General features: G+C 39.1%; 1 protein-coding gene across 3 annotated transcripts in view; it reads left to right on the forward strand.

The window, feature by feature from the left end:
- Positions 1 to 22,010, forward strand: part of CDK14 (cyclin dependent kinase 14) — a 595,562-nt gene that overhangs the window by 166,436 nt on the left and 407,116 nt on the right. For all 3 annotated transcript variants that reach the window (XM_032642400.1, XM_032642402.1, XM_032642401.1), the window contains one exon: positions 1,252 to 1,346. In XM_032642400.1, the coding sequence (XP_032498291.1) occupies positions 1,252 to 1,346 (95 nt within the window). The remainder of the gene's footprint in view (positions 1 to 1,251; positions 1,347 to 22,010) is intronic.

Consider the following 22,010-nt stretch of genomic DNA (forward strand, 5'->3'; position numbering starts at 1 on the left):
TTGGGATAATTCGTTGTCTATTCAGGTATTCCACAGATGCAGGGTACATCAAGTTGATTGTGGAGATTTAACCCGCTGCACCTGAGGCTGCTGGGAGAGCTTTCCCTTTCACTTCTTTGTTCTCACACCTCCCGGGTTTCAGCTTTGGATTTGGCCCCGCCACTGTGTGTAGGTCGCAGGAGGGTGTCTGTTCTTCGCTCAGACAGGACGGGGTTAAAGGAGCCGCTGATTCAGGGGCTCTGGCTCACTCAGGCCGGGGGGAGGGAGGGGCACGGAGTGCGGGGCGGGCCTGCGCGGCAGAGGCCAGCATGACGTTGCACCAGCCTGAGGCTCGCCGTGCGTTCTCCTGGGGAAGTTGTCCTTGGATCTCGGGAACCTGGCAGTGGCGGGCTGCACAGGCTCCCCGGAAGGGAGGTGTGGATAGTGACCTGTGCTCGCACAGAGGCTTCTTGGTGGCGGCAGCAGCAGCCTTAGCGTCTCCTGCCCGTCTCTGGGGTCCGCGCTTTTAGTCGCGGCTCGCGCCCGTCTCTGGAGTTCCTTTCAGCAGCACTCTCAATCCTCTCTCCTCGCGCACAAGGAAACAAAGAGGGAAGAAAAAGTCTCTTGCCTCTTTGGCGGCTCCAGACCTTTTCCCGGACTCCTTCCCGGCTAGCCGGAGTGCACTAACCCCTGCAGGCTGTGTTCGCCGCCAACCCCAGTCCTCTCCGTGCGCTCTGAACAAAGCCCGAGCCTCAGCTCGCACCCCCGCCCGCCCCGGCGGGTGAGCAGACAAGCCTCTCGGGCTGGTGAGTGCTGGTCGGCACTGAGCCTCTGTGCGGGAATCTCTCCGCTTTCCCCTCCGCATCCTGTTGCTGTGCTCTCCTCCGCTGCTCCGAAGCTTTCCCCCTCCGCTACCCGCAGTCTCCGCCCTTGAAGGGGCTTCCTAGTGTGTGGAAAGCTTTCCTCCATCACAGCTCCCTCCCACTGGTGCAGGTCCCATCCCTATTCTTTTGTCTCTGTTCTTTCTTTTTTTCTTTTGCCCTACCCAGGTACGTGGGGAGTTTCTTGCCTTTTGGGAGGTCTGAGGTCTTCTGCCAGCGTTCAGTAGGTGTTCTGTAGGAGTTGTTCCACGTGTAGATGTATTTCTGGTGTATCTGTGGGGAGGAAGGTGATCTCTGCGTCTTACTCTTCCACCATCTTCCCCTCGTCCCCCCGTTCATTGTTAATTAGTCTGATACAATCTGTTTTGTTTACCCTCTGCTTCATTTTTAGCCAACAAGTCCCAAATTTGGAAAAGCTGACTCATATGAAAAACTGGAAAAACTAGGAGAAGGATCTTATGCTACAGTATACAAAGGAAAAAGCAAGTAAGTTCATTAATTTTTGAATATTTCACATGTAAAATATACCTGTTCTGTTACTATTAAGTAACAGTATGTTTAAATAATTTTTATTTAATACACAGTAGATTTTCCTCCCTCAGGTTTTTTGTTGTTATCGTTGTTGTCTTAACAACTGTAAAAGTCAGTAGAATTGCTTTTCTCCGCGAGCAAACAGGTTTGCAGACCTGTCCAATTTATCTTTTCTGTTCTTCCTCTCTTCCAACTTTGTTTTCTCTTTCTCTCATTGGAACCCTCAAATGAGAATTCATTTCCAGGTGAATGATGTGATTAATTTCTTATGGAGGTTTAGCATTTGCTTAAGAATAAGAGTACTGTTTTGACAAAGCCAAATTATTGATTATTCTTGACATCTTTTTAACTTGAGTTTTTACTCCATCTTTCAGAAGTCACTTAATTAAACAAACTGCAAACTCTTTCTTTCTTCCTGTGTCCTTTGGCGTCATGCTGCATATATTTCCACACAGAGAAACAACTCTTCCCCCCTTTGTCCTCTTCCTCCACATTCTCTCTCAGGGTCAGGGCACAGATTTGGGTTCTTAAAAAGCTTGCCCCTATATGTTTCTGATAGGCCTCCTCCCTCTCCCATATTGAATAAGAGCACAGATTTGGTGGCATGTAGCTTGTAGAAACTTTTAATACTCTTCCTGAAATAACCACAGGAGACAAAAGCCTCATTTTACCTTAATAACAGTACCAAGCAGTGTTGAAAAAATTTTTTCTAAACTATCCTTGTTATTGTCTCCCTCTTAAGTCATTGTATAAGATAGGAAATTCTCACTAATTACTCAGCAGTAATTGAATTACTAACTAAGCTAAGTAATTAAAGAGATAGAGAAGACAATTCTCTGAAGGATCATTCTAAACACATAATTGGAAATTTTGACTATGTGCTTATTTAGGTACTCTTTGGCTTTTCTGGAATGTAGTCTTATACCTTTGTTCATAGTTTTCAAGTTAAGATGAAGCAGTATTCCTGATAAAGGAAGATATGTAAGTAAGGAAATTCAGAAATGCTGTAGATCAAAATTGAGTATTACTTTTGACTCTTAGACATTTGCCCAAAAAAAGCCTTTAAAAAATTTGAATAGAAAAAAAATATGATGGGGAAGGAAAAAAAATATCTAGAGGGCTGTTAATGACTTCATTGTGTCTCTTAAGCATTATGGAATCCATGGTAATGGCATAAATGGTTGAGTTAATTTCAGTAGTGGTTGTGTCCCAAGTTTTTGTATTTTTTCCTATGGAAAAATAGTACTCTACTGTGTAAAAATTACTTGAACCTTTCATGTTAATAAGGTGAAGATAACTACACTGGATTAAGCAGTTATTTTGTATAAAATATGGCGTATTCATTGTCTCATTTATTCTTCACAACACTCTATAAGAAAGGTCCCATTTTTATATTATTATAATCTCTGCTGGACCAGACATCTTGGTGCTTAGAGAAATTTAGTCACTTGTCCAAGTCAGTACAGGTTATTAGTGACAGAACTTGTCTTGGCTCATGTCTTTCTGGTTTGAGGTCATCTTTTCCTAACCATTTTACATACTGCTTCCACAGGATAAGGCCTTCTTGGAAAGACTTGGTCCTTGTTGAGTATTCCAGATGGTTCTCCCAGATGCTCTGATTTGTTTTAATGGTGGATCAAACAGAAGCAAACATACTATTTCATTATAAGGAAATAAACCAATCATTTTGAAGTGCCTTCCCACCAAAGATATGCTCAGCTAATTTCCAAATGCAAGATAATAACTATTAAATGTTTAACTTTAAGATTTATGACAAAATCTTGAAAGGTAGTTGAAACATTCTCCATTTATTCCCAAATAAAAGAAAGACTGCAATCTTTGAGAAGGATAGTTCTGGACAGTTAATACTTTTCACTCCAGCAGGTCTCAGTGTATCTTGTCAGGATTTCTCAAGCAGTTTAAAGCTTGATGATCACATGTACTATTTAATTTCCTCCAGCTGGAGATGAAAGCCGTTGACCACTCACCTGCTTTAGGAGATGACCGGCTGCTTGTGCTTATTTGCTTTATGGTGGCAAGGTCAGGCCAAAGAACAACAGTTACGTGCCATCTAGCAACATTAAGAGAGCTGAATTTGGTATGCCTCCTAAAGCACTACGTAATTTAAAGAGTCAACTGAATGTTAGGATCCCTGTTCCAGTACGCCTCACCACTTTCCCATAGCTGTCTGCATCCCTGCCTCCATCTTTAAACGTTATATTTAGCATCTACCCCAAGAGCAGCTATCGTTATCTTGCAACAAAGCTGCATGGCATTTGTAGAGATACCCATGATACTCAGTTGGTGAGCATTTTATATATATGTGTATTGAATTACAGGTGTCAAGTTTGGATTTTGCAATAAACCTCATTGTATTTGTTTGCTAGGACTGCTAAAACAAATACCATAGAGTGGGTGGCTAAAACAACAGAAATTTATCATCTCTTAGTTCTGGAGGCTAGATCTAAGATCAAGGTATTGGCAGAGTTGGTTTCTTTCTGAGGGTTGGTCCTGTAAGGGAGAATCTGTTCCATGCCTCTCTCCTAGCTTCTGCGGTGTGCTGGCAATCTTTGGCATTCCTGGCTCGTAGATGCATCACCCTGATGTCTGCCTTCGTGGTCACATGGTGTTCTCTCTCTTGGTGTGTTTGTCTCCACATCCAAATTTCCCCTTTTTGTAAGACTACTAGTCATTTTGGATTAGGGCCCACTGTAATGACCTCATTTTAGCTTGATTACTTCTGTAAAGACCCTATTTCTAAATAAGGTCACATTCTGAGGTTTTAGAGGTTAGAACTTCAACATATCTTTTTTGGAGGATACAGTTCAATCTATAACACTCATTAATTTCAAACCTCACTAATTTGGCATTTTGTTCATGATAATATTCTTCTTCATCTCCATTTATGATATATGTAAGTCGTCTTTTATTTCATGGTTCAAATATATGAGCAAAGGATATCCCCCCATCAAAAGATTTGTGTAATTGTTGACTTTGATACAGTTGCTGTCAGCCATTGTTTAGAAACCTGAGAAGAAGTACAAAGACTTTTTATTACTCTTGAATTCTCTTGAGTTTCTTATTCCTGTAGGGATACATAGGTTGGGGAGAAGTTGACTGAGATTCCTGTACTGTGTAGCCCCCTTGGTAATGAGCTTGCCTCTAAAGAATGTGGCTGGTTAACTGCAACCATTTCAACATACAACACTCACAAATAAGTTTTCCTATTAAAAAAAAAAACTTTTGAACTTCCCACGGTTTTATATTTGAGTAGAGATTTGTTTTGTTTTGAAACCAGTGTTCTCCAGCTTCTTAATACTTTCTTTGTGCATGTGTGTGTTTCTGTCTGGGGAAGGGAGGCAGTTTATCATCACTCTTGCTACTAATCTTTATCCTAGTTTGATTTCCTGGTTATGTTCTCTCTTCTAAATCCCTGTAGCATTTAATTTAGGATTTTAAAAAATCATGCAGTGTATAATGTACTACATTTTAAAACATGTGGCATTTAAAAATGTCTTTAGTTCAGCCCCTTGAAATCATCTGTTTCCCAAGGACATTTGTATCAATACATTAAGAGACTGGTTAACAGTTTTTTAGCTTATTTAATTAATGATGAGTGTTTGTTATGTTGTTTTTATGCCCCTTCTGTGCTGTAGGTGAAAAAGAGGGAATTTAGATACAGATTCTGCCCTCAGGAAACTTAACAGTCTGGACGGAAGATGGTCCATATATGTAAAGAACTCTGTATAAGTTAGAACGTAGTGTATTCTATATAAGATAGAATGCAGTAAGAAAGGCCCAGGTAAAATGCTGTGGGGTTTCAAAAGGAAGGAAGAGAGGATGAGGTTGAATAAAGTATTTTAAATGTGTGCTCTCCAGTGGTGACTGAATTCATAGCCTCATGTGCTTTGAAATCAAGCCTCCCTCATCACTGTGTATATTTGTAGGACTCCTTGGGAGAGTTCCCTTTTGGGACTTGCTCCTCTAATCACATTATAATGAAATTTTCACCAGACTCTTCACAAAATCTGTTAAAGCCTGAGGGCCTTAAAGTAAAATCAATTATTTATTTGAATTATTGTGCAAATTTTGATAAAAGCGAAAGTGTTATGTTTGAGTGTTCAAGTGGGATTGGCATTAGACAGTATAATTTGGACGGGTTGGTGGGTTGTTTATATGTGAGCACCCACGGATGCCTGGCTGTTGTAGGTAAGAGCTATGAGCACCAGCCACCTCAACTCCCAAACTTGGAGTATGGTGGGACCTGTGTGTTCCTCAGCACACTGGGATCTGCAGTTGGAGTGCGCCCGAGTTACCCCCGACCCCATGCCTGAACCCCCAGTTCTCCCGGGTTCCACACCCTTCCCCGAGTGGTGAGAAGCTATAAACCTTTACTCTTGCCCGGGACAGACTCCTCTCTTTTCCTTCCTACTTTAAAGGATTGTGAGGCTGTAGCTGCTTGCTTTTGCCTTTCTCATGCTTCTAGTGTCATTTACAGAAAGAAAAAGTTTGCTCTTTGTTCCATCTCTGGAATTAGAGTATTGGACTTACTCAGACTAAGTCCTCCCACAGATGACCCTGATTTCTGGTCATTTTTTTCCTGCTTATCTTCAGTTTCTGTTGAGGTGAAGATGCCAAAGCCTTACTCCTGCAGGAGCCTGCTAAACAGAGGAGCCGGCCCAAACTGGTCTGTACCAGCTGTAAATTGTTATCTCAGGTCCATAAGAACAATGGAGGAATTTGGTCACTTTATGTAACAGGAGATTTATGTGATTGAAAATGCCAGTCTTCTTTTAGCATTTCATTCTGCCAGTGTGTGCTGAATCATTGAACTTGAATTCAAGGACCTCATAAATTGAGAGGCTAGGCCAAACCAAGACTGAAATACACTAAATACATTTCAAAGAGCTCTTCAAAGCCGCCTGAGAAATAGGAGGAAGAAATACTGCTAATTAAAACAAGCAGCAGCAAGAAGAAAGGCAGCAGCAGTCAGCCACCTTTTTAGAATATGTGAGATTAAAGAGGTGGCTCTTACTGCTGGCCCTGAAGGTCAGCTCCACTGAAACACTATCAGGAGGAGTTTGAAGAATTCTGAAAGTCAGAAATCCCCAGATGGAAAACAGTGGACTCCTGGTTCACTGAAGTTTCAATCTTAAGTGTTGACACCTGGACTGTCATGCTGACTCCAGCATCCTGAGAGGTTATCTACCCACAAACGAAACTCTGTACAAAAGAGAGGCAAATCTGATTACATTTTACGGGCTCTGCTGCACTCTCTGTTTCTCATTAGGTCTGCTCTGATTTCTTTTAGACTTTGGGTCCATAGGCTTATTATCACAGCTCACTTCAAAGATCAAGCCTGTAACCACACTATTAGTCACAGGATATGAAAATGGCATCATACTATAATACAATCAGTGTTAACTTTGTAATTTAATGCATAAAATATGGCATTACAGTGTGCAAGAGAAACTGGATTTTTAAAAAAGCCTAATGAAATGAATGGACTTTGTGTCATGTGATTTTCAGATCTGGTGCTCCTTGTGTACAGATGAAAGTAGAGTTCTTATCCTTACCTACTCCAAGGAGGATAATAGCCCACCCACCAACATCTGCTAATTTTATCTTCAAAAACCTTAAAGCCTATTCAAATTGCAGATTCAGCCCTGACTTCCTTTTCAGGAAGAATGTAAGGCATTAGGAGCTGGTTCATGGGTACAGCTGGTTCCATTTAGCTTGCAGCAGATAAACAAACAATGCCTAATCTTTTTGGCAAAAGTGACAATGAGTATATTGTTTAAGCAAGAACCATGATTTCAATTATTAGACCAAACTGTACAGGGATAACTTTTCTATTAGACAGTGTTTTAATGTTGGCCTCTGTTAGCCATTTTTATTATCAGGGTCTTTGATCATTTGATTGGGAGACCCTCAAAACAATCAGTGATATTTCCTGTCTTCAGAGTTGTAGTCCAGCTGGTGAAAATGGAGGCATTCCTTGGATAGTGGAGGAATATTTTGAAAGAATTAGTGTAGAAATTTCCAATTATCATAATGTCAGGGCTCCTAGAATCTCTCTCCCACGTAAACCACTTAGTTCAGTTTAAGTGGTTTTTGAGGAGGAGTAGAGGAAGGACATGACGATAAGATTGGTTTCAGTTTAAAGCAAACCCACATTCCTGAGTTGCTTCATTGTTATTGTCATCCTTTTATTTTAAACCAGGATACATTTGCTGATATCTGGAGACATTTTTGGTTTCATAACTCAGGGAGCGGTAGTGGTGTTACTGGCATCTAGAGGCCAGGGATGTTGTGAAACATCGTACAAATGAACAGGACAGTCTCCCGCAACAAAGAATTGTTTGGTCCAAAGTGTCAGTAGTGTCAAAGTTGAGAAGCCCTGGTCTAAACAAGCAATGCAGAGAGGCATTGTGCATTTAAAAGAGCTCTTTCCGTCGGAGACATTTACTGAGCCCATACTGTGTTCTGTGTAGTGGGCCAGGCAATGGATATGTAATGGTGGGCAAAACTGAGTTTCTCTTTCCATGGAACCTGTCATCTAGTGGGGAAGGCAAAGATTACTCGAGTCAGCAGATACATCTGTAATTTTAAATTGCAAAGAGGAAAAGAGCTATGAAAAATAACTAAGATAGAGAGCGGTGGGTTATATATGTTTATGTAAGGGAGAGAGGTGGGCAATGAGTATACCTTAGATGGATGGACAGTGGAAGCCTTGCTGCTGAGGGGACATTTACACTTAGATCTGAAGGAGGAGATGTGACCAACCAGGTAAAGAGCACGGATAAGAGTGTTTCAGGCCAGACCCCTAAGAAGAGCTTGGTATTTTCTACAGACTTGGAGAGCCCCATGTGACTGGGAGTTCAGGGGAGATCGGTATGAACTGAGTTTTGAAAAGTTGGCAAGGCCTTGAGGACCGTCTTAGGAATGTTCTGCTTACATATTACTGCAAGATGAACCGCCCCAAAGCTTAGAGAGTTAAAACAACAACTATCATTTATTTTGTTCATGAACCTACTCTTGGGAAAGGGCCGGACAGGAAAAGCTTGTTTTTGCTCCATGTGGTATCATTTTGCACAGCTGGACTGGGATATGAGGGATCCATATATGATTCACTAAAAAGATATAAAATGGAATCATATAAAATGCTCAATTAAAATCAGAGGGGGCAGAAAAAGAAGGAAAAGGACGTACAATGAATAGAAAACAGTTTACAAACAGGATAGCTATTAATACACTTATATGAAAATCACTTAGAATGTAATTGGTCTAAATACACCAATTAAAAGACAGATATTGTCAAAGTAGATAAAAAACAAGACCCAACTATATGTTGTTTACCAAAAACCCACCTTAAGTATAAAGACTTAGGTTAAAAGTAAAGTGATAGGGCTTCCCTGATGACGCAGTGGTTGAGAGTCCGCCTACCGATGCAGGGGACACGGGTTCGTGCCCCGGTCTGGGAAGATCCCAAGGTACAGAAAGTGGAAGCTGCTTATATTTTAAGACCTGTGCCCAGAACTGGCACAGTGTCACTTTCACCTACTTTAGTTATCAAGTATTTGAAGAGACCAGATTCAAGGGGAGGGGAACACAGACTGTACCTCTTGGTGAAGAATGTCAGATAATCTTTGGGCCATGTTTTAATACCTCACAATACAGTTTGGATTTCATTTTAGTTGGGAATTAAATCTTTGTTCTTCCCTTTGCACAGAGCTCTTTCACTTATCTTTTCTGACCACATATTCATTGACTACTTCTCGGATTAACCTCACTCTTTTACATGATATTCCCAAGAAGGATAAAGATCCAGTTTGGTATAAGGTGCTTTGTGTAGAGGGGGACCTTATGTAATGGTTTGCTTGGGACAGTCCTGGTTTATGCTTGTTGTCTTTGTGTAATTATTAATAGCGCTCCTTTTTGCTAATTCAGTGTTTTTACTATTTGGTGTCTCCATTTGGATGATAAAATGTATGATCACCTTCCTTATGTAGTGCTTTATTCCTCTAGAACTTGCTAAAACATTTTGCCAAAAAAAACAAAATTTGATTAAAGTATTGTACTATGGAGACCAGTCGAGTATTTAGAAGCATTAATTGTAGTGAACATTTGGGAGATTTTTTGAATTGTTTGTGATTATCATTGAACCTCTAATGAAGATTTGTCAATTAATTTAAAAAGTGTCGTGGCCAATTAATGAGTTTTAGGTACAGCACATGCTCTTGGACAGCAAGGTATGGAGACTAGACTTCAGGAAGTTTGTGAAATAGCAACTGATCAGTCTAAAATGCAGATGACTTAACCAGATCCCTTACTACTCATGACATAAATGATAGGCTCAGAGTAATTCAAGGTAGCAGAAATATTGGAAATTTGAAACATGAATTAATGAGTAAGCCGGGGCTTGGGTGAAACCAGGAGCTTTTAGAGCTCAAAGCTAATGGGTTGTAGTGTCAATGAATTTTGGTCAAATGCTTGCAGTCTATTTAGCACTGATGCATACAAAAGGAGTATACTATACCATTAGGAGCAATTATAATAATGGAGAGATGGCATGTATTTGAAAATTTAGGACTCCAAATTGCATAGGGTAATCAAGTGCAAAATTGGATTGTAGACACTGTCGATTTGGGCTGCTTTTTAAGGAATATGAGATCTGGTAGGCCAGGATCAAAAAGGAAGTCTTTGGAAAAAAGGAGTGGGGTTTGATTTGATTCTTTCCTTAAGTATGCTTGGGTTGCCCCCGAAGTTTAACTTCAGGCTCTTGTTTGTTGCCCCATCATAATGAACTGGAGAGTGATATCTTCCTTTGTCACTAAAATCTGACAACTGGAAAGATAGTACATGCTCAGTGGCTTTTATTCAGAAAAATATCTGAGCTCAACAAATAGACAGGAAATTATTTTAAAGATCTCAGGCATGAGACATTTTTCATGCTTAATGTTTGATTCCAAGCAAATATGTGCTCCCTTCCTTCTGTGGTTCAAGGAAACATATTTCCCTGTATAAACAAATTATTTGAAAATTTAAAAGATAGTTCTGTCTCTAGTTCAAAATGGTCTCCTTGGGATTGCTGTGTTTTTAACTATCTCTGTTTTCAGGGATTTTAATCAATGATCCTACAGATCCACCAGCACTGACTGAGCCAAGGAAAATTGTAAACACTAGGAACTTTGGTTAACGGTCGAAAGCCCTGTGGTAACTCAACTGAGAATAAGATAGACGTCATTCCTAGTTGGCCTGATGGGTGAGACAAGAGAGTGAATTCTGAAGCAGCTTAGCGCGCAGCACAGGTACTGACAGACAAAAAAGCCCCTGAGGAAGCAGAAAAGGAACCAATGGCTTTTGTTGTGTGTCTGATTAAACCTCGTAGGAGAAAGAAGAGATACTGGGAAACTAAGTAAATGTTACAAACGAGGCCTGTTGGGGATCCCAGAGGAAGCTGAATTCCTAATGAGAAGGCAATGGGCTGGGTTAAACAGTGACAGTTTTTTTTTCCCCCACTTTATGTCCTGGGAAACTTTCAATGTTAAGCTCTGGAGAGTTGGGTGCACCTGGGACACTGCCCAAAGTAAAGCACGGAGGATGGTTAAATTAAAATAGAATATATCTTATCTCCGAGTGAAATAGAAGAGATGAAAGAATAGAACACCAACAGAGTTGGACAAAGGAAGAACCAAATAGTATGAGAGGGATTGCCTAGGGAGAGCACAAGAAAACCAGCCAAGCACCAAGGAAGGAAGAGAGTTGCTGAAAATGCAGATGATCGTGTCAGATATTCAGCAAAGACAAATCAGATGAGTCCTGAAAAGGACCCATTAAATTTGCAATTAGGAAGGTTTTTCTTAAGTATGTGCAGGGAGCTGGTGGGGCTGGAGACCTTACTGCTTTGGGTCAAGAGAGAAAGGGAAAAAAATGGAGGCTGAAATGCAAGCTATTTTGAGGAGTGAGGCAGAGGAGGAAAGGAGAACAAGAAGAAAGGGCAAAAGTGTCTTTGTTGTTTTGGCTTTAAACTAAATGGGAGGGGATTGAGTACATATATGGATTATAACAAGGGAGTCGGATTTTACTCTCTTTTTAGGGAGAGAAAATGATTAAGAAAACACTTGAAATATATTCTGGATGAAGAAATTTGAGGAGCTCTCCTTTCTCTGTCACTTGATCTCTCTTCATATGTCCCTGATAATTGGTCACCCCCTTTCTTGTTCTGATAATATATAAATCTGAAATCATTTTTCTTGCCAGCTTCATCTCATTTAGGACTTAGTCCTAAGAGAACTTCTCTTCTCTTTTTATTGGTGTTCTTTAAAACTTCAAACACACCATTAAACTTTCTGTGTAACACATTGGTTTCTCCTCTTGGCCAATTTTTCTTCATTGATACTAGTTGTAATTTTAAAACAACGTCTATTTATGTGAATCTTCTGTCTCTCTTTGTGCTTTCCCTTGGTAATTAGGGTCATGAAATAAAGCTGATATTTATTGAACACTAGGTTAAGCTCAATTTTCTCACCTATTAAAATAGGGCTGATAATGGAATTGGTTTCACACAGCTGTGAAGAGTATTTATGAACGAATACCTTTGCAGCGCTTAGAACCGTGTCTCACGTGTTAAATGAATGTCACCTATTACTTTTTCCTTTGTTTCTTTTACCAGTTCTGGAAAAGCTTTGGGATGAGATTATTTCCCTCATTTTATAGATGTAGAAACTGAGGCCCATGAAGTTTGAGTAACTTGCCCACAATCACACAGCTAAGGGGCAGAGCCAGGATTTAGATACAGTCAGTCCAACTCCAGAGCTGAGTTCTTAATTTTTATCTCCTTTTATTTTTGGGGGAGGAAAAATGTTAAAATCTGCTTTCTTAAAATCTATGCTTACTGTACCCCTTTGTTAATGATAAACTCTAGGGGTACCTAGCCATTTTTTTCCTGTGATTCTCATATCTTTCCTCTGTGCCAGTATTGTAGTTTCTCTTTAGTTATTTATCATTTGTATTCTCCACTATTCTAAGCAACTTCACAGTGACATCATAGTTATTTTTCCCCTTATTTCACCAAAGTGATTTGTGGCTTTCCATATAGGAGGTGCCTGCATGAAATAGAACACTCACTGCTCCCCTTCCCTTTTCTATTGGATAAATTTATTTTGGACAAGATTTCCATTTAATTGCTACTTTTTTTTTTTTTTACATCTTTATTGGAGTATAATTGCTTTACAATGGTGTGTTAGTTTCTGCTTTATAACAAAGTGAATCAGTTATACATATACATATGTTCCCATAACTCTTCCCTCTTGCGTCTCCCTCCCTCCCACCCTCCCTATCCCACCCCTGCAGGCGGTCACAAAGCACTGAGCTGATCTCCCTGTGCTATGCGGCTGCTTCCCACTAGCTATCTACCTTACGTTTGGTAGTGTGTATATGTCCATGCCTCTCTCTCGCTTTGTCACAGCTTACCCTTCCCCCTCCCCATATCCTCAAGTCCATTCTCTAGTAGGTCTGTGTCTTTATACTTGTCTTACCCCTAGGTTTTTCATGACACTTTTTTTTCTTAAATTCCATATATATGTGTTAGCATACGGTATTTGTCTTTCTCTTTCTGACTTCCTTCACTCTGTATGACAGACTCTAGGTCTATCCACCTCACTACAAATAGCTCAATTTTGTTTCTTTTTATGGTTGAGTAATATTCCATTGTATGTATGTGCCACATCTTCTTTATCCATTCATCCGATGATGGACACTTAGGTTGTTTCCATCTCCGGGCTATTGTAAATAGAGCTGCAATGAACATTTTGGTACATGACTCTTTTTGAATTATGGTTTTCTCAGAGTATATGCCCAGTAGTGGGATTGCTGGGTCGTATGGTGGTTCTATTTGTAGTTTTTTAAGGAACCTCCATACTGTTCTCCACAGTGGCTGTATCAATTTACATTCCCACCAGCAGTGCAAGAGGGTTCCCTTTTCTCCACACCCTCTCCAGCATGTATTATTTCCAAATTTTTTGATGATGGCCATTCTGACTGGTGTGAGATGATATCTCATTGTAGTTTTGATTTGCATTTCTCTAATGATTAATGATGTTGAGCATTCTTTCATGTGTTTGTTGGCAATCTGTATACCTTCTTTGGAGAAATGTCTGTTTAGGTCTTCTGCCCATTTTTGGATTGGGTTGTTTGTTTTGTTATTGAGCTGCATGAGCTGCTTATAAATTTTGGAGATTAATCCTTTGTCAGTTGCTTCATTTACAAATATTTTCTCCCATTCTGAGGGTTGTCTTTTGGTCCTGTTTATGGTTTCCTTTGCTATGCAAAAGCTTTGAAGTTTCATTAGGTCCCATTTGTTTATTTTTGTTTTCATTTCCATTTCTCTAGGAGGTGGGTCAAAAAGGATCTTGCTGTGATGTATGTCATAGAGTGTTCTGCCTATGTTTTCCTCTAAGAGTTTGATAGTTTCTGGCCTTACCTTTAGGTCTTTAATCCATTTTGAGCTTATTTTTGTGTATGGTGTTAGGGAGTGATCTAATTTCATACTTCTACATGTACCTGTCCAGTTTTCCCAGCACCACTTACTGAAGAGGCTGTCCTTTCTCCACTGTACATTCCTGCCTCCTTGATCAAAGATAAGGTGACCATATGTGCGTGGGTTTATCTCTGGGCTTTCTATCCTGTTCCATTGATCTATCTTTCTGTTTTTGTGCCAGTACCATACTGTCTTGATTACTGTAGCTTTATAGTATACTCTGAAGTCGGGGAGTCTGATTCCTCCAGCTCCGTTTTTGTTCTCAAGATTGCTTTGACTATTCGGGGTCTTTTGTGTTTCCATATAGATTGTGATATTTTTTGTTCTAGTTCTGTGAAAAATGCCATTGGTAGTTTGATAGGGATTGCATTGAATCTGTACATTGCTTTGGGTAGTAGAGTCATTTTCACAATGTTGATTCTTCCAATCCAAGAACATGGTATATCTCTCCATCTATTTGTATCATGTTTAATTTCTTTCGTCAGTGTCTTATAATTTTCTGCACACAGGTCTTTTGTCTCCTTAGGTAGGTTTATTCCTAGATATTTTATTCTTTTTGTTGCAGTGGTAAATGGGAGTGTTTTCTTGATTTCACTTTCAGATTTTTCATCATTGGTGTATAGGAATGCCAGAGATTTCTGTACATTAATTTTGTATCCTGCAACTTTACCAAATTCAGTGATTAGCTCTAGTAGTTTTCTGGTAGCATCTTTAGGATTCTCTATGTATAGTATCATGTCATCTGCAAACAGTGACAGCTTCACTTCTTCTTTTCCGATTTGGATTCCTTTTCTTCTCTGATTCCTGTGGCTAAAACTTCCAAAACTATGTTGAATAAGAGTGGTGAGAGTGGTCAACCTTGTCTTGTTCCTGATCTTAGTGGAAATGCTTTCAGTTTTTCACCGTTGAGGACGATGTTGGCTGTGGCTTTGTCATATATGGCCTTTATTATGTTGAGGAAAGTTCCCTCTATGCCTACTTTCTGCAGAGTTTTTATCATACATGGGTGTTGAATTTTGTCAAAAGCTTTCTCTGCATCTATTGAGATGATCATATGGTTTTTCTCCTTCAATTTGTTAATATGGTATATCACGTTGATTGATTTGCGTATATTGAAGAATCCTTGCATTCCTGGAATAAACCCCACTTGATCATGGTGTATGATCCGTTTAATGTGCTGTTGGTTTCTGTTTGCTACTATTTTGTGGAGGATTTTTGCATCAATGTTCATCAGTGATATTGGCCTGTAGTTTTCTTCCTTTGTGACATCCTTGTCTGGTTTTGGTATCAGGGTGATGGTGGCCTCATAGAATGAGTTTGGGAGTTTTTCTCCCTCTGCTATATTTTGGAAGAGTTTGAGAAGGATAGGTGTTAGCTTTTCTCTGAATGTTTGGTAGAATTCGCCTGTGAAGCCATCTGGTCCTGGGCTTTTGTTTGTTGGAAGATTTTTAATCACAGTTTCAGTTTCAGTGATTGTGATTGGTCTGTTCATATTTTCTATTTCTTCCTGATTCAGTCTTGGCAGGTTGTGCATTTCTAAGAATTTGTCCATTTCTTCCAGGTTGTCCATTTTATTGGCATAGAGTTGCTTGTAGTAATCTCTCATGATCTTTTGTATTTCTGCAGTGTCAGTTGTTACTTCTCCTTTTTCATTTCTAATTCTGTTGATTTGAGTCTTCTCCCTTTTTTCTTGGTGAGTCTGGCTAATTAAAAAAATTTTTTATTGGAGTATAGTTGATTTACAGTGTTGTGTTACTTTCAGCAAAGTGAATCACTTATACATACACATATATCCACTCTTTTTTAGATTCGTCCCAGGGTCCTGCGTAGCTAATGAAACAACACTGTTGCCATTGCTACCTTTTCATTGCGGACCTCAGCTCAAGATTTGATGGCACCCATTTCTCTCACTACCTCTTTTATTCTATTCATATGGCAAACGTAATTCCTGATCTGCCAGTACATTTACAACCCTTTTATCCTTCTCATAAATAATGGAGGAACTAATATTATAGTAAGAATTGTACCTTAACAAAATAAAATGCTTTCAAATGGGTTTTTGAGTAAATCAGAAACTCGGTACCCTTGTGCCCCCATCCAAAGTATCCTCCCAGCACCAGTTTTTAATGTAGTTAAGCATTCAGTGTTGAATTAAGAGGAGAAAATGATTCTCTCTACCTGTTATGTCCTTTGAAAGTCTTGTCAAATTTTCATGGTCCTTGTTCTTATATTTAGTCACTTCCTTATGGATTTGTATCTAAGCAGGTTCCTTTATATTGTTTGTATGTATTTACTCACACAAACTTTCAGATGACTTCATTAATTTTAAATGATTTTTGTGATGGTTGACATGACCTGAGCTAATTTACCGTTGACCCATCTGTTATAAAAGGCTTGTTTAATTAATAAGACCTGGAGAGAACAACTGTAGTTAAGGTTATTTTGTCTAATAAGTATGGTTATGTGGATGATGTTCATCACAAATGCAATTATTGAAGCTGACATGGCCAGATTTCTATGTAGAGACAATGTCGGTAGCTACTTAATAATCAGCCTGTATAGTTTTATTTCCCTTTCTACTTTTCACAACCTTTCCCTTGTATTATATATATTCACATAGCATATGAATATACACATATTCATATATGTGTGTATATATGAAAAAGAAAATACAAAGAGGTAGCAGAGATTGTCTTTGAAAGATGGAGAAAGTTGAGTTGACAGGTTGAAAGATGGGTGTAAGTTTATACCCCTGAGTAGTAACGTGCTGTGCTGAAAACTTGGATGTCTCCATTTCTCATCTGTCACTTTCTTATTGTACTTCAGAGTTGGAGTCATTCCTTATATCCAAAATGAGTAAATCTCCCTGTTTTTTCAAGTCTCATATAATTTGGTCATATTTTCTCCTTAGTCACTCAAAATGAGTAAGCTATGAGCATAATGATTGAATGCTTACCTGATACATGATTAATTATGTTCTCTCACTTTCTGAAGTTCATAAACTGAGTCCAGCTGACTAATTAGTGGTCTGGATTTTTAAGATCATGGTTAAAAAGAAGAAAAAATTTTCTTTAAATATTTGAGTATTTAAAAACAAAGAAAAAAGGAAAGGCAATCCTATGGGTTATAACCAGACCAAGTTGTTTATCTACCATGGACACAGGACATTAGTTTTCTAGGGTCCATTTTACTTGCATTTTTTTATATAGCTACATTCTATTTTTTTAAACAAGAAAAGAATATAAATCTTAGAAAAGAGGAAAATGATAGTTACAAGTGAACAAATATCTGCAGCTCTTTGACAGGAGGATTTAGGTGTATGTATTTAATTTACCCAATTTACAGACATACTGTTTTTTAAACTCATTTTAAGGTAACATGTTACACTAGGTAAAGTTTCTTTTGTGTTCTGGGCTAGGATTTGTAAATAAGGTGCTGTTGTGGAAGAGTTCTTCAATTGGATGACTACTGATGATTTCCCATCTGCTTCAGTTGGAAAAGAGTCATGGCAGTTGCGTTCGTCCCTCATTTTAGGTGAAAACCCAGCAAATATTTAATTGCTTTTGAGTGTATGTTTCCCCTGAAGTCAGGGACTTTACCCTCTAACACTCACCTTGATGTTAAATGAAAATCATTTCAGATGGCTTTCTATAAGGACTGAGAAGATTGATAACACAAAGGAGAGACATTTAGGAGAGCTGAGTTTGGGGATTTCTTAGTAGTTCCAGAAATTGTTCTATCAGGGAGAGCTGATGTAATCTGTCCTATCTCTAGCTGTTACTTGTTTAGTCCTTGTTTGAGATAGTTGACTTCATTCATTCATGCGTGCAGTTATTGAAGCCAGACTCCATGAAAGCCATGAAACATGGTTTCTCCCCAAAATGGCTAAATTATGTCATCTCACTGAGTAGAAATTAGATTTCTTGGAACTAGATTTGGTGGCCGAGCCTTAGCATTACTGAATAGCCTTTTAAGACCTTGTCAGTTTTCCTTACTTTGTACCCCTAAACCTAGCAAAACAAATTGCTCTGTAGAAAAAAGGGTGCTAATGTCCTGTTTGATGTGTTAAACACACATGTTATTGCTTGGAAAGCCCTGGAAGTAGCATAATTGGATTTAACAAGTTGTGTATTCAGCTTTCTTTGTCATTACAGTAAAGATTTGCCACCAAATATTTTATAGTTATATATGTATATGTAACTATAATATGTAAATCCTGGAAATTTATTAATTTTTAGTATGTTTTAATTTATAAATATATTCACTTTATAGTCTGCTTTAATCTGCTTATATCATGGAGCTATAGTTAGTAGACTTACAAGCTCGGTTAATTTACCTTTGTTGGTTAGGAATAAAAATGTATGTTTAGCTTCAGAAGAACGTTGTTGACATATTAGCTTTTGCTTCATTCAAAGCTCTACCCTAAAAAAAATGTAGGCAGGTAATGAAAATATTGGTGTCTAACAAGATCAAATATCTAATTACTTTATTGGATCAATTTTGTAGTGGACCTGGCATCAAAATCCCTCTCGAGTCTACTTTTCTTTCCTTATGTCCTACTGCTTCCCTAATTTCTACTCTCTGTACTTTAAATGTGCCTGTCCCCACCCCTTCTGCATCTCTGTTTATGATAGATCCCTCTATGTAACTAGCTTGCCTCCCCTTTCTACGTGTCCACATCCTATCCCATCTTCAAGTCCCACTCATATTATGAAACTTTCCTGGCTTCTGACAAGATACTCTCTTTGAATAAACTTCAGTTATACTCCTCTAAGCCCTCTTCTTGACTAGGCCCTGACTTTGCCTCACCCCCACCCCTCCACCCCTGTCCTTGCCAGGCTTGCATAACCCAGTTTTAGCAAGAATCCTGCTAAGTCAATTTAGAGAAAATCCCCCCATCCTTGATATCTGATGGCTCTGGCCTGTATGCAGCAGGAATCTTGTTAGGTGAGTTTAGCAAGAATCCCCTACCTGTGATGTCTCTTCTTAGTAATTTTCCATCCACCAATGATCCCTTAACCTGCTACTTGGCTATAAATCCCCACTTGTTCTTGTGGTATTCAGAGTTGAGCCCTATATCTGTCTCCACTGTTGCAGTAGTCTTGAATAAAATCTTACTGTTTTAACAAATGTCAGAATATTTTTTTTCTTCTTTTTCCTAATTCAGCTACTGCCTTGCTTGATATCTCCTTTACCTCATATGTATGTAACATATTTTCGTATGTATATAACTTACTCTTCAGCACCTGTTACAGTGCTATTAATAGATGCTTAACAAACGTTAACTATGTAATGATTGGGGAAAATGTTTAGGAATGCTCTCATCAGGCCCTTTAAGTGTGAGAAGAGACTTTGACATATGGCCCTTGGGAGTAGAGATTTGTAGTCAGGACATATGAAGTTCTTTCTTCAGCTATACATTTGATTATCATGGGTTTCAGTTTTTCTGAGTGTAAGGTTATATATCTGGGTTCATAGAGTAAAATCTGCTAGAGTGTCTATCCTGGAGATGATTTGAGTGATTGTTTCCTGTCACTGGGTTGCAGCACTCCCAGAAGACTCGGCCAGGGCGACTCAGAGAACCTGTGCCCCATAGGCCCTGCTAGCCACCCCACCTCTGCCCCCCTGTGGCTGTCAGCCCCATTTACTGTCTCCACATTCAGGCCTCTATTGCTTGGCTAGCAGGGTTGCTTTCACCAATAAATCAAAATACAAGAGTCATGAGATTTTATGAAATAAAGAAGTCCTGGGGCCATTTTCCTTAAAAGGAAAGTGTGAGCTTGTTTGAATTTGAGGCTTCCTGGGTTCTTTTCTCAGCCCATCCAGTAAAAAGATATATTATTAAACCATAACAAAAAAGTAGATGACCAAATATGGTAGGATACCATTTATAAAAATCTACACACAGGAAAAAAAGTCTAGAAGATACATACATATGTTGAAGAATTTATCACTGAATAGTAGGATTATTGTTGATGTAAAAATTTTTCTGGGACTTCCCTGGTGGCACAGTGGTTACAAATCCGCCTGCCACGGCAAGGGACATGGGTTTGATCCCTGGTCTGGGAAGATCCCACATGCCGCAGAGCAGCTAAGCCCATGAGCCACAACTACTGAGCCTGCGCTCTAGAGCCCACAAGGCACAGCTACTGAGCCTGTGTGCTACAACTACCGAAGCCCGCACGCCTAGAGCCGGTGCACCACAGCAAGAGAAGCCAGTGCAATGAGAAACCCGTGCACCGCAACAAAGAGTAGCCTCCGCTCGCTGCAACTAGAGAGAGCCAGTGCACAGCAACAAAGACCCAATGCAGCCATAAATAAATAAATAAATAAATAAAAATAAAAAACTTTCTTTAAAATAATTTTTTTCCTGCATTTCCCAACTATTCTGCCATAAGCATGCATTACTTTTATAATTAGGGTAAGATTTATTAATGCCATTCTAAAATATATTGATTTATTTTGAGTTTTATAAAACATTATTAGAAAACGCAAAGAAGAATGACATAGCTTTGAGGGTAAGTAATTTGATCACAAGTGTCTGGTATAAGCAGAGTGCCTCTTTTGAGTGAAGGGGAAATAGGAGGGTGTGAACCACACACCTTTCTTCTGTGGTTCACGCTTTAATTATTGCTACTCCACAGAGAATTTATGAGTATGGCTGTGAAGCCCAGTCTCCTAGGACCAAACTGTGGATCTACTGCTTCTAGCTGTGTGATTTAGAACTGTGCCTCAGATTCTTCATAAAGTGGAGATAGCCATAGTATCTACCACACAGAGGTGCTGTAGTGATCACATTAGTGTAAATAAAGTCCTTGTTGAAGGCCTGCCACACTATAGGTGCTTTAACAATAGGGTTATTTAACATGAGTGCTAGTTTTGAATTAAAGACAACTGTCTTGATCTTAAACTTATTGACTGTGTATAAAGTCATCTTACTCCAAATCAGACTGACTAATTTGTACTCTGGCTCTATTGCTAGGGTTTGGAAGTAATACTAGCATAGATCTTATCATACCAATTATATATGATTTTTATAAAGGTCTTTATGTAATCAGCTCTTTACTTATATATGAGTTAATATAAACCCTGCTCTTCAACATGTGTAGGTCGATTGCTTTCAACTTTATAGTTAATCGAATCATTTTTTAGTTTCACACTCTGCTTGCATATAAAGCAGTCCACCTTAGTGTGTCACTTTTATTTTTGGAGTACAGTCTTTTAGGTAATTCATGATGCTATAGCATTTTTCTCCAATCCTTTTTGTCATAAAAGACAAATCAAACTAGATACATTTGGCTTTGCTTGATATTATCTTAAAGTTTCATTTAAAAGGTATTTAACAATGACATATTTTCTATAATTACGAAAGTAATATATTTTAATTGGAGCAAATTAAAGTTGCTCATAATCCTTTTGACTTGATATAAGTCCCCTAGTCCTTTAACCAAGCTGCTGTGTATTTATAATAATTTTCTTTGTTGATTCTTCATGGGCCATTGCAGCCAAATGAAAAAAGAAAACGGTAGCTTGCTGTCCTGTTTGTAACATAAACTGGAGGTGTGTGTGGGGTGTGTGTGTGGGGGGTGTGTCCGTGCGTGCGTGCCTGCGTGCATCTTTATTAGAATGGGAGAATGGGTTGAGAATGGTTTGAACTCTGAATACCCCTACCTTAATGGCTCTCCTGGGCTGCTTTGTTTTATCCTGCTGTTCCAAACTTCACTTGACTTTGTGAGGCTGTGTTTGAATGGAAAATGCAAGATCTGTGTGGTTAACATTACTTGGCAGTGAGTATTTGGGGACTCTTCAAAGTCTCTTGGTGAACCAGTGACATGCTTTTTGGTGCATCTCAATTAACTTATTTGGAGATGCTTTTTTCCTGAGAGTGGAAGCTTGACCTCTCTCTCATGATGCTGAATATGTATGTCTCTACTAGAGAAAGGGGAACATTTACAGCTCTGCTAGAGAAATGGGAACATCATGCTTTAAACGTACCTTTGAACCAGGAAGCTTGAAATGCTGTAAGGTTGAGCATCGGACTTCATCCTCTTTTCTTTAGTCCCAGCTCATGTAATGAC

The sequence above is a fragment of the Phocoena sinus genome, chromosome 9 (assembly GCF_008692025.1).
Source record: "Phocoena sinus isolate mPhoSin1 chromosome 9, mPhoSin1.pri, whole genome shotgun sequence".
Lineage (NCBI taxonomy): Eukaryota > Metazoa > Chordata > Mammalia > Artiodactyla > Phocoenidae > Phocoena > Phocoena sinus.